Below are 19,067 nucleotides of genomic sequence, written 5' to 3' on the forward strand. Positions count from 1 at the left end.
TTCTACTTCTTCTTCTTCTTCTTTCAAATACACGCATTACTACATCTTCTTCTTCTTCTTTGAAATTCACGTATACCTCCTTCACGCACGCAGATTCTTCTTTAGCTTCTCCTCCTCCTCCTCTTCCTTCTCTTCTTCTTCTTCTTCTTCTTCTCCTCTTTCATTATCGTCATCACCAACAACACCAACATTTTGTTAATGGATTATTTTTTCAACCGAATTGAATGGAATGCAATTGCTAAATTGAATTGAACTGAATTGAATGGATGCAAGTGTTCTGAATCTGAATTGAATTTAATTGAATTGATGATCTCTAAATTGTAGATAGAGGTGTTTCGAATTTGATTTTATATAATGGATTATGTTTCGTTTATTCAGTACTATCCAATTGTTTTACCATGAGTACGTGTTTGGTTCATTATGCAAAAAGCTGTTTGAAATTGATTTTATATAATGGATTATGTTTTGTTCATTCAGTACTATACAATTGTTTCACCATGAATACATGTTCGGTTCATTATGCAGAAAGCTGTTTGAATTTGATTTTATATAATGGATTATGTTTCGTTTATTCAATACTATACAATTATTTCACCATGAGTACGTGTTCGGTTCATTATGCAAAAAGCTGTTCGAATTTGAATTTATATTATGGATATAATGTTCTATTCATTTAGTACTATACAATTATTTCACCATAATAACATGTTCGGTTCATTTCTGTTTTGCGAAATTCTTCCTCCTCACCTCCTACTGCTTTTCACCAGGGAGAGAAGGAGGAAAAGACAAAAAAATACAGCAGCAACAACAACAAGAGAATGACAATAAGGAAAAAACACGTGAAGAAGAAGAAACGTGAAAAAGAAGGAGGAGAATGAAGAGGAGGAACGTGAAGAAAAAGAAGAGAAGAAGTGTGAGAAAAGAAGAAAACGAAAAAAACACATGACCTAAAATTGTTTGAATGAACTTAGATATCAAAATTATTTGGATATAGAGAATATAACGCAGGAGCAAGTAGAATTAGTATGTTAATTATATTAATTAATTGTAATAAGGGAATACAAGTCCCATATTGTTTAGGATAGTGAACTTTGTGTTATATATTAATCCCACATCGTCTAAGTTATAAAGACTTTTCCTTCTCCTACTAGTATAAATCACTCATGTACCTTTTATTTATGAAATAGAGTTGAAGTTTATTTTTGAATATGAAATAAGCTGTGTACTTATTTTCTTCTAAACTCTTTGAGAGTAAGAGGTGCATCTTTGGCTTGGCCAATTAAGGTGAGTTTATGGTTACTTTTATCATAGTAGAATTGTTAACCTCGTTAAGATTGGTGACCCAAACGATGTCCACCTTACTTTGGTGAAATTTTATTTAATTTGTGGGTGCAAATTTTTAGCGTGAATTTGCTAATAGAATTTTTTAGTGTGGATTCGTCAATGAGATCATCTATTATCACGAATCTTGTAAAATTTTATTTAATTTGTGAGTATGAATCTTTGATGTGAAGTCCCCAATAAATTTTTTGTGTGTAAATTCATCAATAAGAATATCTCTATTATTAACGCTAACACTGTACTATTATTATGGGAGACTACCAAAAGTTTAAATTCTTCTCCTGTAAATGTACCAATTACAACTGCTTGACCTGCAATACTTTGCCATCGAATAAGTGTCGTCAACGGTACACACGACACCTAAAATCCATGTGTGGGATGTTTCATGCCATCTATATCATAGATTTTGTCTTTACATTGTTGTAGATAAATATGATAAAAATATTGTGAAGTTGGTTTGTTTTTCAAATATTATGTCACGGATATTTTCAAATGCCCTTATTATAATAGAATTTTTTTATATATATTTTTATATAATATAATGAATTATCGACAGATATATCAATAAATATATTATTTTTGTTGTATTTATTTATCAATTTTTTAAAATCTAACTCATTTCTATTTATATATCAAAATTAAATAGAAAAAAAATTGATTTTTATATATTTTATAAAAAATTACTTAAAAAAATAATTTAATATATATTTATATAATATATAGATTGATAAAATTAGTTTTCATTATATATACTGATCCGTTACTCAAATTCCGGCTCATAATAGTAATAATTTCGGAACCTACTATAACTGGCAGAGATAACTTTCCTAACAACGGTTTCACTCAAACGATCACTACTCCAATAAGTTTGGAGAACAACCAAGGCAGACTCTGTCAAACTAACAACGAAGATATCAATAACAAACATGATACGAATAACAAATTACACAACAATAATTTAAAATTATATAACAGTGACTAATAAACAGAGAGGTACGCTACTCATTCTACTCCTATTCTAAACTCTCTTACACTTATATTTACTTGAGTGTTAGAATTTCTTTTCAGGTACTCAACACCGCCTCCCCAAAAGACGATATTTCACTCTTTTTACTCCCAAAAAACCAGTTCAAACATCATCAGAATGAGATATATTTTGGAATCCACTTTCACACAGGAATATATACTATAACATTTATTACAATAAATAATTTTGTTTTAAGAGTTATATAGATTATTTTAGAAGTTACTATAAAACAATTTTTTTATTATTTTAATCCTCAAAAAATATATACATATATCATTAGCTTTCTGTGTACTATGCAAGTCTAAATCTAGATAGATTATGTATATTGTTTTGTCTTAAGAAACCTAATAAATATGATTTTAAATTTAATGCATGCATATGCATAGTTAAACATGAATTATCGAAGTAATAAAAATGCTATTTTCTGAATGAAGATGCAAAGGAATTGTTTAGATAAACTTAAAATAGTATACTAGCTGTAAAAGAAAAATAGTAACACGACGAAGACATGGCAATATATTATTATTTGACTATGTTAGGTATACATCAAAATTAGTCACCAGAATAACATACATGTTAGAATATAAATATAAATTAAAAATAAATTAAATTACAAATATATTATGCTAATGAGTTATAACTCAAACGATATAATTTTTTCATACTCATCTAAAAAATTATGGATTCGAGATTTTCTATCTTTAATATAAAAAAATTAAATATATATTATATATAAATATATTTATAGCTGATTTGAGTTGCTGGTGTAAAAATAGTAATTTTTATTATTATAAATCAATTTATAAGTTCTCGCGCATCACGCGGGTGTGTCTTGTTCTAGTTGATGATCATGATACGTCCCAAACTCCCAACTAAGCAAATACGAAACACTTCACGGTTCATACAACAATCAACTTGAAACATTTATGCACATGCATGCTCAAACAAAAAAGAGAGGAAACTAATTAACAATGTCAACTTGTTCAGCTGATCGATCCTCATTTCATTTGCCAGGGTTCAAGGGACCACTTCCTTCTTTGTTCGAAACTGATGAGTCAGTTACACTTATGATGGGTTATATTTGTGCATGCCTATTGTTTTTTTAATTTTTGATATTTGAATCATATACTTAAACTTTGCATGCATCAATTAAACTTAAGTATAGAGAATAATATATATATATTTGAGAAGATGTGCAGGCTTTTCCTCTCATGCTATAAGGTAATAGTTGCAATTTAGCATCATTGCTCAATACCAGAAAATACAGATAAAAATTAAATCATTCATTTACTCCTTAAGATATAGCCTATATTATGATGCATTGCAGGACCACTTGAATTTCAAGTTGATGAATATGATGGAACCCTCTAGCTCTAATTTGGTGTACATAGACCATACTCATGGATTCAAGTGGGGACAATTATTATCTACATTTTATTTGCTGAAATATATAAATCTTTGTAGTGGTTAATGGATCATCCAGAATTTTTCACAAACAAATTAAAGTTTATAATATTGGTGGTGAGAGGTGACTCATACTCTAATATGCTTTGTTCTTATAATTGCTAACGAAATTTCAAAAGGTAATGGGTCACAATAATGAACAATAATCACTTAATTAAATTGCATTTTTAAAAGAGAATGTTCTGATAAACTTATTATTATTTCATAATTCGAGGCTCATAAAAAAGGATCCTCATGGCAACCACAAGGAAAGAAGTTTATCCTTTACAAGCTCATGAAGCAGAACCTGAAGCCTGTCTGCTGGGCCACCAAAAAGTCCATAAATATTAATTTTTTTATACAAAAATATTTAGTAACTAAAATAAATTAGTCAAAAACAATTAGAACCTATCATATTTAATATTTATTAATTATTTTAATAATTAATAAATATTAAATAAAATAAATTTTAGTTGTTTTTTTTATCTTTCTAGCATTATCCTTTTTGATATTATTCTCGAGAGTGATAATGTAAAAGTCATCCGGAATTTGAAACATAGGAGAAATCATAGTAATTATTTTGGTTTCTTTTTTATTTGAATGCATTAAGTTAGCATCATCTCTAAGATCTGTTATGTTCTCTTATCTTAGAAGAAACGAAAATAAAGTAGTTAATGAATTAGTTCAAATAACTATTATCAATTCAAATCAAATGTGGATGGAAGAGGCTCCGAAAATATTTATAATTTGGTTCTTTTAGAGGAATAAAACTATCTATTTATACGAATGAAACTACTTATCTACACGGTAAATAAAAAGATAAAAGTTCAAGATCGATCGCGGTGCCATAACGAAATAAATAAATAAATTTTTGAGTTTATAATTCGAAGATTTAATTAATTAAAAATATAAACATATTTTTTATTTTTTAAAATGTGAAATATTTAAATTTTTTTATTATATAAAAAAATTTAAATGCTTCATATTTTAAAAAATAAAAATATTTTTTATATTTTTAATTAGTCAATAATTTATTTATTTTTAAAATAAAATGTCAGAATTTATTTATCTATTTTTTTAAATAAAAAATAATGCAGGGTGCGTGTAGCGTGCTCCCACATACGCTGTGCAGGGACAAGCATCAACTTAGGCCCACATACACACACTAATCGATGAGCCTTATCAGTTGGAACACACTTAGATATTTGGGTTATTGGGTATGGTATCACTGCCCCATCACTAGCTTTGTATATTTATTTATTTATTTTGGTATACAGCTTTTGGCTAATTTTTTTTTGTATGAAAAAAATATTAGTGTTTTTGTTAAAAATAGAGTATTTAGTGTAATTTTTGATGGGTGAATTTTTTTTGTGGGAAGTCAATACGTAGGGGTGTAGTGCAACACGTGGGAGCGTGGTGTAACACGTGACAGTATTTTGGCCAACATGTGGGAGCGTGTTGAACATGTGATAGCATCTTAGCCAACACGTAGAGACATGTTAAACACGTGGCAGCATCTTAATCAACACGCGAGGACGTGTTGAATAATTTTCACAATATTGTAATACACTTCAAATGTCAATATTCAACCAAAACACCAATTCTCTTTCCATATTAAAAATAATTTATGACAGCTTTGTATATTTATTATTAGAGATATTCGTGGACCAGTTGGTTAGGGTTTAAAAGAAAATAAAAATAAAATCAATTAAATTTTAATTGGTTTAAATTTATGATTTTTAGTAGGTAGACATAAGTTAATCCGAGTAATTGTACCTGACTAAAATTAAAATTTAGAAAAAAAAATTAAAATTAAAATAAAAAATAAAAAATCATCTAAATACTATAAATATGTAATAATTAATAATAAAAAAATAATACGTGATTGATTCCAACTTAAATAACTATTATAATTTAAAACATTTTAGGGTTAAGAGATAAATTTGTATATATTATTAGATTTTAATTATTTATTTTTAATTAATATTAAACTAATTGACTAATCGAGTTGGTTCAGATTTTATAATTTCAATAATTAATACCTGAACCAATTAAGGCCGAATTTGATTGAGGTTGATCCAATTGTATTTGATTATCCGACGGGTAAGTAGATTGGGTCAATTTTGCTTGATTTGGTAAAATTTTTATTTTTTTAAAAGCAACAGCACTTGCATCTGGTAAAATCATATTAAAAATAATTTTTAATAAACATAAACACTATAATTGTGTTTGGTAAAATAGCTTTTAAAAATTAAAAAAATTATAATAAATATATTTATAATAAGAATATTTTTTTTCAAAATTTAGAGACCAATAATTTAAATATCTATTTGATTTACTCTATATTAATATAAATAGAATTATCATTAGTAAATAATAAAATTTGTATGTAATCCAATGTTAGTACCGATATGTCCATCTATATTATATTGACCCACTTTTACAAATCATAGAAAATGGAACACATATCTCAAGTAAAATTATATATCTATATTTACATATGTATATATGCGTTGTTATTATAATTTTGACTAATGTTCATGAAGTTGGTGTACAAAAATGTTATGATTGGTTTCCATAAATCAGGTCTCCTTCTTTACATTTTAAAGAACAGAGAAAAACAAATATCTACTAAAAAATACAAAAACAACGCACAAAAAATAATGTAAATAGATAGAAGTTCATACCTAATACGTGATAGAGATGTATTTGTGTTGAAATTGTGAATATTATGTTGAAAAATAAAAAAATATACAATCCCGCTACGTTACCAACAACATTTCTGACAACATCTGCCAACTCTTATTTATAAATGTATTTAATGGAAGTGTCTTTGTGTATGTGTCTAATAAAAATATATTTTTTATAACTGTGTTTAATAGAAGTGTCTTTATAGATATATTTTTTGGATGTATTTCTTTATATATGTGTTTAAAATATAATAATTAATTATTGTTGACAATAAATTAGCAAATAATATGTTGGTACCCTATACTTTTTAAAAAATATAAGAAGATTGTGTTAGAATTTGTAAAGGTTAGGTTGAGAAATTAGAAATATATGAGTATTTCAATGGCAAATTGGCAATATAATGGCGAAAAATATGTGTGGAAAAATAAATGAATTCTGGTGTTAATAATTAATATAATTTTAAATATTTATTATATTAGATTTTTTTTAATTTTGATAAGTGGAAACCAATTTTAAAAAGCCCTCTTTTAGATGCTTTCAAAAGCACCCTTAACTTTTAAAAGCCGCAAACACAAACACTTAGACTTTTTAATTTACCAAACACAAAATGAAGTACTTGTGTTTTTAAAAAATATAAGCACCTCTTCAAAAAATTTTACTAAACCCAACCTTAAATAGTCATTTGAGTTATCCGTAATTCCGTATCCATAAACACTCCTATTTATTCTTATGAGGTTTCATTGCCTAAAATGCCAAGAATTGTCGTTAGATCGAGATATATAGTTCATGATACTGTGAGTGTGATCAGAAGTTGCCAACTGCCAAGGGAGAGGAAGCAAATCTATGTATGTATTGCATTTCCCCTCCCCATAACCCTTTGTTTAGGGTAGATATATAGGGATTGTTTCTATCTTTGAAAATTTAAATTATTACTATCGTTATTTGCATAGGTTTGAGACCTTAATCTGGACTCAGTTCCAAGTAAAAAGGTTGCTGTAGCTTCAGTATATCCAATATGATAATTATTCATATGAATAATTTTATATGAAAATAATAAAAAATAATTAAATAATTTAATATATTTGATTAAAATATTCAATATAATAAATATTTATATATTAGCTACGATTTTTATATAAAAATATTTTTATATATATAATCACTGTGTATGTCTTTTGGTAATATGTTAACCGGTTGCCTCTATCCATTTCATTCTATTAATTAAATTCCTTTTTAAGCTCAATTACATGCTCTTTTATATTAAAGATCTATAATTATACAAGGGAAAAGCAAGACAGATTTTAATTAAGTGTTTCTTTAATTATTATGTCATCTTAAATAGATATATTTTTATTATTAGTGATCTAATGAAAAAATACATGCATACACATTAGGAGAAATGATTATTATCTTTATTTATTAACAATTAAGAATATTCTTGAAAGAAATTTAAATCATTTTATATCGAATATTTTACTTTGAATAATATTGATCATAAGTCCTACTCTAATCAGTCTCTTAATATTGAGCAATGTTCGTTTCTAGTTATTAATAAATAATTTAGTGAGCAACTTTTTATTACTATACTGAAAAAAAAAAATTTGAACACCTTCATTTTTTACATCTGTCTATATAAAATATATTTTTTAATCATAATTATTTATTTGAAAGATAAATATGATAAATAATAAAAATTAGCCAATAAAAATCTTAGATAGGTATATAATTTTCCAACTTTTATGTGCTAATTTTTTGTTGATGAAGATTATTTTTAATTTTTGTTGGTTGCCGAAAAAATTAATTAATTCATAATTCGTAATTAGTGAAAAAAATAGAAATTTGACTAATATTAAATTACTTACAAGCTAATTATAAATAAAAAAGAAAAAATAAGAAAAAATACTAGCTAGTTGTCTAACATTTTTAATAATAAAAGATAAAATTTTCACTAATGTTGATTAAAAAAATGATAAAAATTATCAAAATTTATAGTTTTTAGTTATTAATTAATTATTAATCTTTAAAAATATGAGATAAAATATGTTGTTAAATTATTAAATGAAAAAAATTAAATTAATAATTAAATAATAATAAAAAATAATAAATTCTTACTATCCTAATATTTCTCTAATTTAAGAAAAAAAAGTTGCTGCTAGCCTTTCTCAAGTTATATTAGTTACTTACATGTTAACTAGAGAGTATGTGAGTTTTGATATATACATGCACATATATATAGTTAGTTATTATCAGGTGATAAAGCGACACGATGATGGTGTGTGGAGCGGAGAAGAAGAGGCAGCTACACAGGTAAGCAGCCCCTCTCCTCTTGTGAATATATATATATATATAGCAATGCAAGTTGATTATCATACTATTTATTTATTATGCAGAGGGGGTAGTGGGGATTATGGGCATGATGATGTTGAAGGGCGTGGTGGTGTTCATGTGTGGATTTTTGCTGAGAAGACGCAACAGTTGCTCCTAGTCCAACGCCATCATCACTTCCAGGGCCTGTGGGACGCCTCCACTGCTGCAATAATAATATCTCCTCATTCACCTCTTACAACTGCCAGGTACCTAATTCATTCATTTTTATATATTTATTACATATATAATAATTTGCGTGTCTTTGACTACTAACTTAAACCCCAAGGAGAAATTGTTATAAGACAGATTTTTATGACCTAAATGTGTAGAGTTCGATTTTTGTTAATCCCAATGTCTCTTGTGTGGGACGTGTATTAGAGATATCATTACTAGAAATTACTTTTAGTGATAATTTATTTTGATTTTAGTGGTAATAAAAATAGTTATTAATATTTTTATCAGACATTATCTGTTTTATACTTTATCGTTAAAAAATTTTAATGACAATTATATAATTATGGGTGAAAACCGTTTTAACAACAGCAAAAAATATATAATTGTTGTTATAACATAAAGTAGAAAAAGCAAACATTTAATTATTGCAAAAACATGAGTTAAATAAGACATATAGTGTATTACTATTAAAACTGTTACTAAAAATGATTTTTATTATAGTATATAAAAATATTACTATTATTGTTTTGTGCATATGTATGATTGAATTTTCAGAAGGAAGCTCCAGCAAGAGTTAGGCTTAACACTTGCCGAAGATGCATTCGAATTTATATTTTCCTTCCTCCAACAAGAAAGGTAAATATTAGTCTGTCCTGTCCTGTATGGTGGATTAATAAAGTTCTATGAATCTGATCGATGGTGCAGTGGCAGTGGCAGGAATAATGGAGGAAAAGAGATTAATAATGATGTGTATTTGGTAACAACTATTGATCCAATACCTCTAGAGGCCTTTACTCTGCAGGTGAGCATGCATTATGCATAATGTGTGATTGTGTGTGTTCTCTAAAAACAGAAACCTGACGGAAACTTTTAACATCCTTGGCAGAGGGAAAATGTTTCTTCTGTTAAATATGTCTCTTACCAAGAGTATGAAAGTTTACTGGCCAAAAATGATCCACATTATGTTCCTTATGATGTTCATGGACAATACGCTCAGCTCTTTGAAATAATAACAAAGAGGTACAAGAGAACACTGTTGCCCGCACTTTAGCACTACAAAAGCAACTGAATCGTTATGCTCCTATTTCCCTCAATGCAGAGGTTTGTATCCTTGTTTTAATTAGTTCAGGCAAGATGCTGTGGTACCCGTTATTTGATGTTAGAAATAACTTAGAACTTCACACAGTTGACAGGGCTTTCGGATTCAGATAAAGATGCTCTTGCTTTAATTGTGAAAGCAGCAGCAGTAATCGATGAAATTTTTTATGTGCAGGTAGTTAATTTGCATGCAATTATTTTCATTTTGTACCTTGATTAGTTTATACCTAAATTTCAGTGAACATCTGTAAAATTTGATTGGCACTGCATTATTACGTACTAATACAAGTTTGTATATTTTTTGAATTCCGGCGTATCAGTCTTGGTACAGTAATCCAGATCTGAGAGAATGGTTGAAGGAGCATGCTGATGAATCAGAGTTAAATAAGCTGAAGTGGTCCTATTATAAGATTAACAAGAGCCCCTGGTATACTATCCTACTTTACGTGAAGTTGACTGCACCTGAGTTTTCATCATCAATTTTACTATTAAGCGTTAACATGGTTAATAGAGATGCTGATGTGTGACTGACACGTGGCAACCATGGGCTGATGTCTCAAAAAAGTGAGATGTTTTATTCACCATTGTTTTTGGCAGGTCTAGCCTTGACAAGGATGAAGCATTTTTGACAAGTGCAGATTCGGCAATAAAAGTTCTTCCTAATGCAACTACTAAGACAGTTACAGCATGGAAGGGTCTGGAATACAGAGCTGCATTTCCCGTGCAAAAACCACTTTGTGCTAATTTCTACCCCCAAGACATGGACAAAAAGGTATACCATAACTATATTTAATTTTGATAAGCATACATTGAAAAATATGATGAAATTGCAGGAGTTTGAAACGTGGAAGGGGAATCTGGATAAGGATCAACAGAAAGAGGCAACGGGCTTTTTCAGCGTTATTAAAAGGCACAGTAACAGTGATGATGATAATGATTTACATGTGGTTCCTTACTCTCAAGAGTATAAGTCTCTTCTTGCAAAAGCTGCGGATTTATTACATAAAGCTGGGGACATTACCACTTCACTAAGGTATTCATGGTATATATATTTATATATTGTGGTTGTCCACTGATTCAAATATTTTCCAAGTGCAGTTTGAAGAGGCTGCTGCATGCTAAGGCTGATGCTTTCCTTTCAAATGATTATTATGAATCGGATATTGCTTGGATGGACCTGGTAATTACTTACTCTTGTAGCATGCTTATGTTGTGTGTATGTGATTTATAAGAAATTTCAGGATCTTCTAATTATGTTTTCTGTGCAGGACTCTAAGTTGGATGTCACAATTGGGCCATATGAAACTTATGAGGATAAACTTTTTGGATATAAGGTAATAATTCTGAATTATTAATTGGTGTCTATAACTATAACAAAGTCACTTTAGTGTAGGTGACATAAATTGATTGAAAAGAATAATAATGACTTATTTTTTAGGCTACATTCGAAGCGTTTATTGGAATAAGAGACGATAAAGCAACTGCTCAACTGAAACTCTTTGGTGATAGTATGCAGGTACTACATATTCTTAATTAAATAATTCCAATGTGTATAAATTATGTAAACAAAAATTATAAATCTCATGTGACTAAAATATCAAATAATAATTCCTCTGCAACTAAATAAAGCTTCTGGAACAAAATCTCCCGATGGACAATGCTTACAAATCAGAAGATGTGAGTGCAGCACCGATCCGTGTTATCCAGCTTATATATAATGCAGGGGTGAGACAAATATGTAAAATTTTCACCATGTTATTTCTGAAATTTTTACAAGGGATTATTAGTTACTTGTAATGCAATCATTTCTTTTGATCAGGATGTCAAGGGACCGCAAATTGTTGCTTTCAATCTACCGAATGATGAGCGTATTGTAAAAGAACGCGGAACATCTATGGTTATGCTTAAGAATGTTCAAGAGGCTAAGTAGAATTTCTCTTTCAGCTTAATTTCTAGTTTGTTCATGTATGAATCCAGTCTCTGATATCAATTCCAATTCTAAAATCTGAATAGGTTTGAGCGCATTCTTATGCCAATAGCTGAACTCTGTGTTGCTAAGGAACAACAAGAGCTTGTAGATTTTGAATCATTTTTCACGCATACTATCTGCCATGAATGTGTGCATGGGATTGGACCTCATACCATAACACTTCCAAATGGTCAGAAGTCTACTGTGAGATTGGTCAGTTATGACATTTATATTTGATGAACTTTGAGACTAAGATTATCTCCATGCTCAGTTTCACTTCAATTTTATTTTAGATTCTACGGAATGATATAACGATATATCAGTATTTGTGGGATCATATAGTAATTTAAAACTAAATATGAGATTTATCATTTAAATATTTGGTTTCAATGGTTTTTTAATAAAATAAAATTGTGGATCTGGTTTGAATTAATAGAAATGCTAGTTATCCTTTAACTTTCAACCTTTAGTTAGTTTTTTTAAAGATTTATTATTATTTAATTAATTTAAATACTCACTTTTACGTGTCAGTTGTTGAAAAAATCAGGAGAGTTATTTGTTTTTTATTTTATCTGTGAAGGCTAAACAAAGGACAATATTTAAAGGATACTTAGTTACACTGAATTATTAATCATGTCATGAAATTATTCATTCCAAAAGTTTAAATTGATAAGAAAAGATAACATTAATAGTTATATCTCTTCTAATACTCTCCCTTGAACAAAAACGCTTTGATACCATGTCATACAATCACTCATCCTAAAAATTTAAACCGATAGGAGAAGACCACATTAATGGTTATATCTCTATCAATATTCAATACAAAGTGAAATTTGGAACCATTTCATTTCATGTATATGTCAGATTTGAAACTCCAAAAAGGCATCTAGTATAATTACATGATAAGTGCGGACTTGTTAATGCAGGAATTGCAAGAATTCTACTCAGCAATAGAAGAAGCAAAAGCTGATATAGTAGGCCTATGGGCATTGAGGTTCTTGATCTCCAAGGTTAGTTATCATTGTGATTTGTGTGTGACAATGCAGCATAATTCAACTGAATCGATGTGGCAAATGAGCAGGCGTTGCTCTCTGAAAGTCTAGTGAAGACTATGTATGTTTCTTTTCTGGCTGGATGCTTCCGGTCAGTGCGTTTTGGATTAGAAGAGGCTCACGGGAAAGGACAGGCATTGCAGTTCAACTGGATTCACGAGAAAGGAGGGTTTGTGGTGCACTCGGATGAAACCGTTTCTGTTGAGTTTTCAAAGATTGAAAATGCAGTTGAAAGCCTGAGCAGGGAGATACTCACCATACAAGCCAAAGGTGATAAACAGGCTGCGGCTTCGCTTCTCGACAAGTACGGTGTGATTACGGAGCCACTCAAAGTTGCTCTAAAAAACTTGGAGACAGTTGAGGTCCCTGTTGACATAGTTCCCAACTTTCCCATTCTCGCCCAAATATAAAAACATTGCGGTCTTCATCATACACCAACCAAGCAAGTTCATCTTTCCTTTCTTGTTGATTCATCGTAATAAGGATCCAGGCATCCAGCTACTACTACATAATGGAACAATATGTATTGTGTTTGTCTATCATGTTTTCGCTTTCCTTTGATCTACTGGAAAAACAATAATCGTCCATAATAATTTCAGTGACTTACTGGCTTATTGTTGCTCATTTTGGAATTTTGGTTGGCTTGACTAAATTGCCCTTGCTGTCTAATAATAATAATAATAATAACAATAATAATAATAATGTTCAATTATTCGGTTGATATTTATAATTTTATTAAATTTTTAATTAAGTCTTTATATTTTTTTCGTTTCAATTGAGTTTTTACATTATTTTTAATTTTATAGTTACATTTTTTTAATATAAAAAATATTAGAATTAATTTAATATTTTTTCGCAAATTAAATATATCTACAATTAACAACCTAATAATAATCACATCTTGCAACACTTTTTAAAATTGTTCACTTTTGTATCTAGAGTTCTTTTTTCCTTTATATATGTGAATCAGCCACCAATTCAAACGCAATTTTTTATATAAAAAAGAAAGTCCATTTTAGTTATCGATCATGCTTCATGCCTATAGGACAACACGATCTTAATTTTTTGTCATTTTTATCGTTAATTTGTAATAAAAACTGTTGATATCATATTATTGTTTCAACAATAATGGATTATACTATAGGATTATTGATTTTTTTTAAATTTTTCTAGAGACAACGTAACTGTCTCATTACCTTTAACTCCTCTTATTGTAGCATATATTAAGTAAGCATTTGCTTTTTTGGGTTGCTGCTTTTTTGCAATGTATTGTTTTCCCGATATGAAATAATTGACAATATTTTAGGTTTGTGCAGAGTGCAGAGCTAGCTTTATTGTATCATGAACAGTAGTATTTGCGCATGATACTTGGTTCCTTAACGTCTAAGGTTTGTATATGTGGCATCCATCTGGAAGTCAAATGCTAAGATTGATTCCATCAAATTAGTTTTCGAGGTAAAAGACGAAGGACAAAAGTGTAAAAGAGAAAAAGTTTTTGGTCCAACATATATATATTATTAGAATTTAGTAATCTTATCTTTAATTTCCAATAAAAGAACCTTAGATTATAATGTTAGCAAAAAACGAAAAAAAGAAAAAGAAAAACCCTAATTAGAGTAGGACAATATACTATAAATTAGATAATTACAAAATGCTTGGGGGATAGACTATGTGCTGCTTTAATTTTTTTTCCCCTAAAGTTGATAGAGCTTAAATAAAACTCATACTTTAGGTGAATTTGATGAGTTGTTATATGAATGAATATTATTAATTGTGAGTACTATATGTATGTGCACGTACATACTAAAAACTGCCTTATTTGGCAGTCTCTTTTTCTAGTCCCAAAAACACAAAGTAAACAAACCCCCCCCCCCCCCCTTCAATTATTTAGTAATTTCATTATCCATATGAGAGACATAAAGCAGTAACTTGTATATACCATGAACAATGTAGCTAATAATTAAGATGCTATTTTATTGACCCCAAAAAAAGTTGCTATTTTATCAAAACAATTCCACAAATAATAAACATATATAATGGAATCTATAGGAGTGCTATTATTTTAGCACTCTATTTTATTAATTATTCTAGCACTCCATTATTTTACACAGGTGGTATTTAATTATAAAAAATATCAAAAATTAATATTTTTTATTTATATTAGTCGATATTTTGAATTAATATTATATTTTTATACTATTAAAATTTAGAATTTTAATTTAAAATTTAGAATTTAATATAAAGTATTTTTTGTTGATTAAGTATTAATTAAAAATAATAAATTCGATTGATCATATAACAATGTTCTTTAATTATAATTTGTAATTTTAACATAAAAAAATATTAGAACTCAATCGCTTAAATACTAATCTAAAAAACTTGACAAACATAAACATATTTAATGAGATAATAATATAAAACTCCTTTACCCTAAAGCTATTAAAGTCCCACGTAGTATTTCCTTAAAGTGGACTACTGCTTTAATTTTGCTGAAAACCACCGCCCGAAATCATTGTCAACTGTATGAATTATCCACTTTCTACTACTAGAATGCTTTCAGGAAGTGATGAACTGTTCAAAAATTTTTTTAACTAAAATTAGTCAAAAAATTTTTTATTTAACATTTAATAATTATTACAACAGTTAATAAAATAAATATTAAATAAAACAAATTTTAAAAAAAAAATTGTCTCTTAATATTACCTAAGTTAATAATTTGTTTGAATTATTTGGAGCAAATAAAGCAAACTAATGAAGCATGAAGATCACATAAAGAAGAACAAATTAGAGAAGGAAAAAGTTAACATGGACCCCACACAAATGACATGGCTAAGTTAAATCACGGATATAAACTTGCATATTTAAACCAACTCAATGTCCATGCTCACAGGTCTTTCTCCACCATTCAAAGTTCCTTCAAGTATATACCATATCAATCATATCTCACACACACATACATGCAAACATTTTTGTACGTCAACATCTCACCCAACCCTAGTTTCCCTCTTATCACCAACACTCACACACACAACAAATCATACAAAAAATAAAGACATATAAACATAGTCATCACTTGCACAAAAATGTCCAAAACACCCCTTTCTTTCACCATCTTTCTAAGTCTCACTCTATTTTTCTTTCCCTCCATCACAGCCTCCTCCATCACAGACAGATACCTCTATGGCGGGTGCACCCAACAAAAGTACACTCCAAACTCGCCCTACGAGTCGAATCTCAACTCGATGCTCACCTCGCTGGTCAACTCGGCCACCTACTTGTCATACAACAACTTCACCATGGTAGGCGGCAGTCAGCAGGACGTCATCTATGGCCTATACCAGTGCCGTGGCGACTTGTCCATGCCAGACTGCGCCACCTGTGTTGCACGCGCTGTCACAAAAGCTGGGGACATGTGTCGCGGCTCTTGTGGCGGTGCAGTGCAACTGGATGGATGTTATGTGAAGTATGACAACGCCACGTTTTTGGGCGTGGAGGATAAAGTGGTAGTGTTGAAGCAGTGTGGGCCCTCCGTGGGCTATAACCCAGAAGGGATGGGTAGTAGGGACGCCGTGCTGGGTGGACTCGCGGGCTCTGGTGGGCCCTTTCGTGAGGGAGGGTCCGGAGTAGTCCGCGGTGTAGCTCAATGCATGGGGGACCTTAGCTACGGAGAGTGTCAGGATTGTCTCTCCGAAGCTATAGCAAAGCTGAAGAGCGACTGTGGGACGGCGGACTACGGAGACATGTTCTTGGGGAAGTGTTATGCGAGGTATTCTATTGGTGGAGCCCATCAGGCCTCCAAGGCCCATGGTAAGGCCCGTGGCCATGTGCTTCTTATTGTGGCGCTTCTAATTCTTGTTTCTTCGCTTTGAAGTCTCTCAGATGAAGGGCTACTTTTAAGAGAGGGTCAAAAGAAAAAGAATTGATAAAGAACTTTTGTTGTGCCTTAATAATTTGAACTAGTTTACATGTCAAGGTTTGTAAATTTGTTGATTGAACCTTTTTTTTAAAAGAAAAATTGTAAAGTTTAGTTTCAGGAAGTGCTTAACATATTGCGTCATTGGTCTTTTGAAGAAATAATGAAAACTTTTTCTTTAGGGTTTTATTTTCCTTTTCTCATAACTCATATACATATGTTGATATAATAAATGTTATTCTTATCTTATGTCTAAATTCTTACCCCTCTTCTGCCCTAACTTCTGTTGTGTATTGAAGTTATGCCAGTTTTGTTTTGTTTTGTTTTTTTTTTTAAATAATGCTAGTAGTTAAGAGAGAGATATCAATTTATATATTCTTTTGATATATATATATATGCAGACTTTGGCCTAGGCTTAGCTTCTAGATTCATTTGGTAATTTAAATTGTATAACCCAAAAAAAAAATGTTAGGAGGAAATTCAATAATCATATATATTCTTTTTTTTTTTATATCACCTTACTTTTTTTCTTCCCAATGGTTGTGTTGCAGGAAAATCCGGTAAAGGAGGCGAAAGAACATTTGCTATGGTTATTGGAATATTAGCTGGAGTAGCAATACTCATTATTTTCCTTGCTTTCTTGAGCAAAATTTGTGGACGGCAAGGTAAATTATAAGGTAAAAACTCATGTGCAGTCGACTTCACGTGAAGTTGATAATTGAGAGTTGTTAAATGAAGTTGACTGATTTGACTAAATTTTCATCTAACGGCTCTCAACTATCAACTTTACATGAAGTCGACTGCACTTGAGTTTCCACCAAATTATAATCCATAAAAGCACTTTTTTTTACACGAATTCATTTAGCAATATATTAACATAATTCCTTTTCATTTTTGCTTGTGTCTTTAATTTTCCATGCAGGAAAATGAAGTAAATTATTGAATTTGTCATAATCAATTTTCATTCAGCGCTCGTGGCATAGGCCAATTCTCGGTCTCCAATCTCCATCATCCATTTGCTTTTTGAGCCTACTTCTTTGCTTTAATTTCTTTCATTTTTTTCCTTCTAATAATTTCTTTATTTGTCACTACCTTTACTATGCACAATTTTAAATTGAATCCAAAAGAGGACTTTGAACCTTGAGGATGATACCACTTGAAAAAGGAATGTTGAATTGGGCTCCTTTATTTGAATGTGAAATGAAAGAGGAACAAAAGCAGGCTGAGATTCTAACTCTATTCTACTTTTCTTTCCACTTCACAAAGTTGTATGTGCTGTCTCATATGCTTACAAAGAAAATCAATCATGTTATTCTTTTGATTCTGTAAAGCTACATATAATTCACACTTTTGCTTTGTTTATCATCGGTATATGCACCCATGAACTTTTGGATTATTCATATATATTATCCTTATTCACAATGCATGGGGTATCAATGTGCACAATAATGTTAAAGATTTGGTTCAAAAACCATTTTGATATAATTAAATTATTAGTATTTGAAGTCTATTGTATATCCAATAATTTGAATACAACACTTACTTCACTTATTAAGGTGGAAAATTACTGTAACCATAAAGATTGTAGGTAGTCTCTAGAGATATGGAATTAAACTTCTAATACATTTTTTATGCTCGAGAATAATCATTTGGAGTGTAAATATTACAAATGAGTCTAATTCAATTGAGAGATATTTCACATGTATAATTTTTTTTGATACTGTATCCTTGATAAATATGAAACTTGTAATAGTAATCACGGCTCCATTAATATTATAGCATTCTACAAATATCTCTAAAAATATCCGAGTGTGGTATATGTACACTAAAATTAGCCACTAAAATTAGCCACCAATATAAAATATATGTTAAAAATATAAATATATATTAAAAATAAATTAAATTACACATATATTTATACACAAATATATTGGTAGTTAATTTTAATGGCTAATTTTAGTATACAAATAGCATTTTTAACAAATATATATT

At 29.6% G+C, this 19,067-nt stretch overlaps 1 protein-coding gene and 1 pseudogene across 2 annotated transcripts; both read left to right on the plus strand.

Annotated features, from left to right (window-relative positions):
• The first annotated feature begins 8,669 nt into the window (after positions 1-8,669).
• On the plus strand, positions 8,670-13,794 carry LOC112702551 (nudix hydrolase 3-like; annotated as a pseudogene).
• A 2,247-nt stretch (positions 13,795-16,041) lies between these two features.
• On the plus strand, positions 16,042-18,314 carry LOC112702552 (plasmodesmata-located protein 7). 2 transcript variants are annotated; one of them, XM_025753642.3, is made up of 3 exons: positions 16,042-16,969; positions 17,627-17,740; positions 17,998-18,314. In XM_025753642.3, exons 1-3 carry the CDS (start codon positions 16,246-16,248, stop codon positions 18,003-18,005), a joined length of 846 nt encoding a protein of 281 aa, XP_025609427.1. In that variant the 5' UTR covers positions 16,042-16,245; the 3' UTR covers positions 18,006-18,314. The 2 variants fall into 2 exon arrangements, with proteins under 2 accessions (XP_025609427.1, XP_025609428.1); XM_025753643.3 differs by lacking the exon at positions 17,627-17,740 and having other exon boundaries at positions 16,043-16,969.
• Positions 18,315-19,067: the final 753 nt, after the last annotated feature.

The sequence above is a fragment of the Arachis hypogaea genome, chromosome 7, assembly GCF_003086295.3.
Source record: "Arachis hypogaea cultivar Tifrunner chromosome 7, arahy.Tifrunner.gnm2.J5K5, whole genome shotgun sequence".
NCBI lineage: Eukaryota > Viridiplantae > Streptophyta > Magnoliopsida > Fabales > Fabaceae > Arachis > Arachis hypogaea.

Bases quoted from the DNA above. Each gene is read 5' to 3' on its own strand.
- LOC112702552 (XM_025753642.3), top strand. From the start codon at position 16,246: ATGTCCAAAACACCCCTTTCTTTCACCATCTTTCTAAGTCTCACTCTA. The intron at 16,970-17,626 runs GTAAGGCCCGTG...GTTGTGTTGCAG, and splicing joins TCAGGCCTCCAAGGCCCATG to GAAAATCCGGTAAAGGAGGC.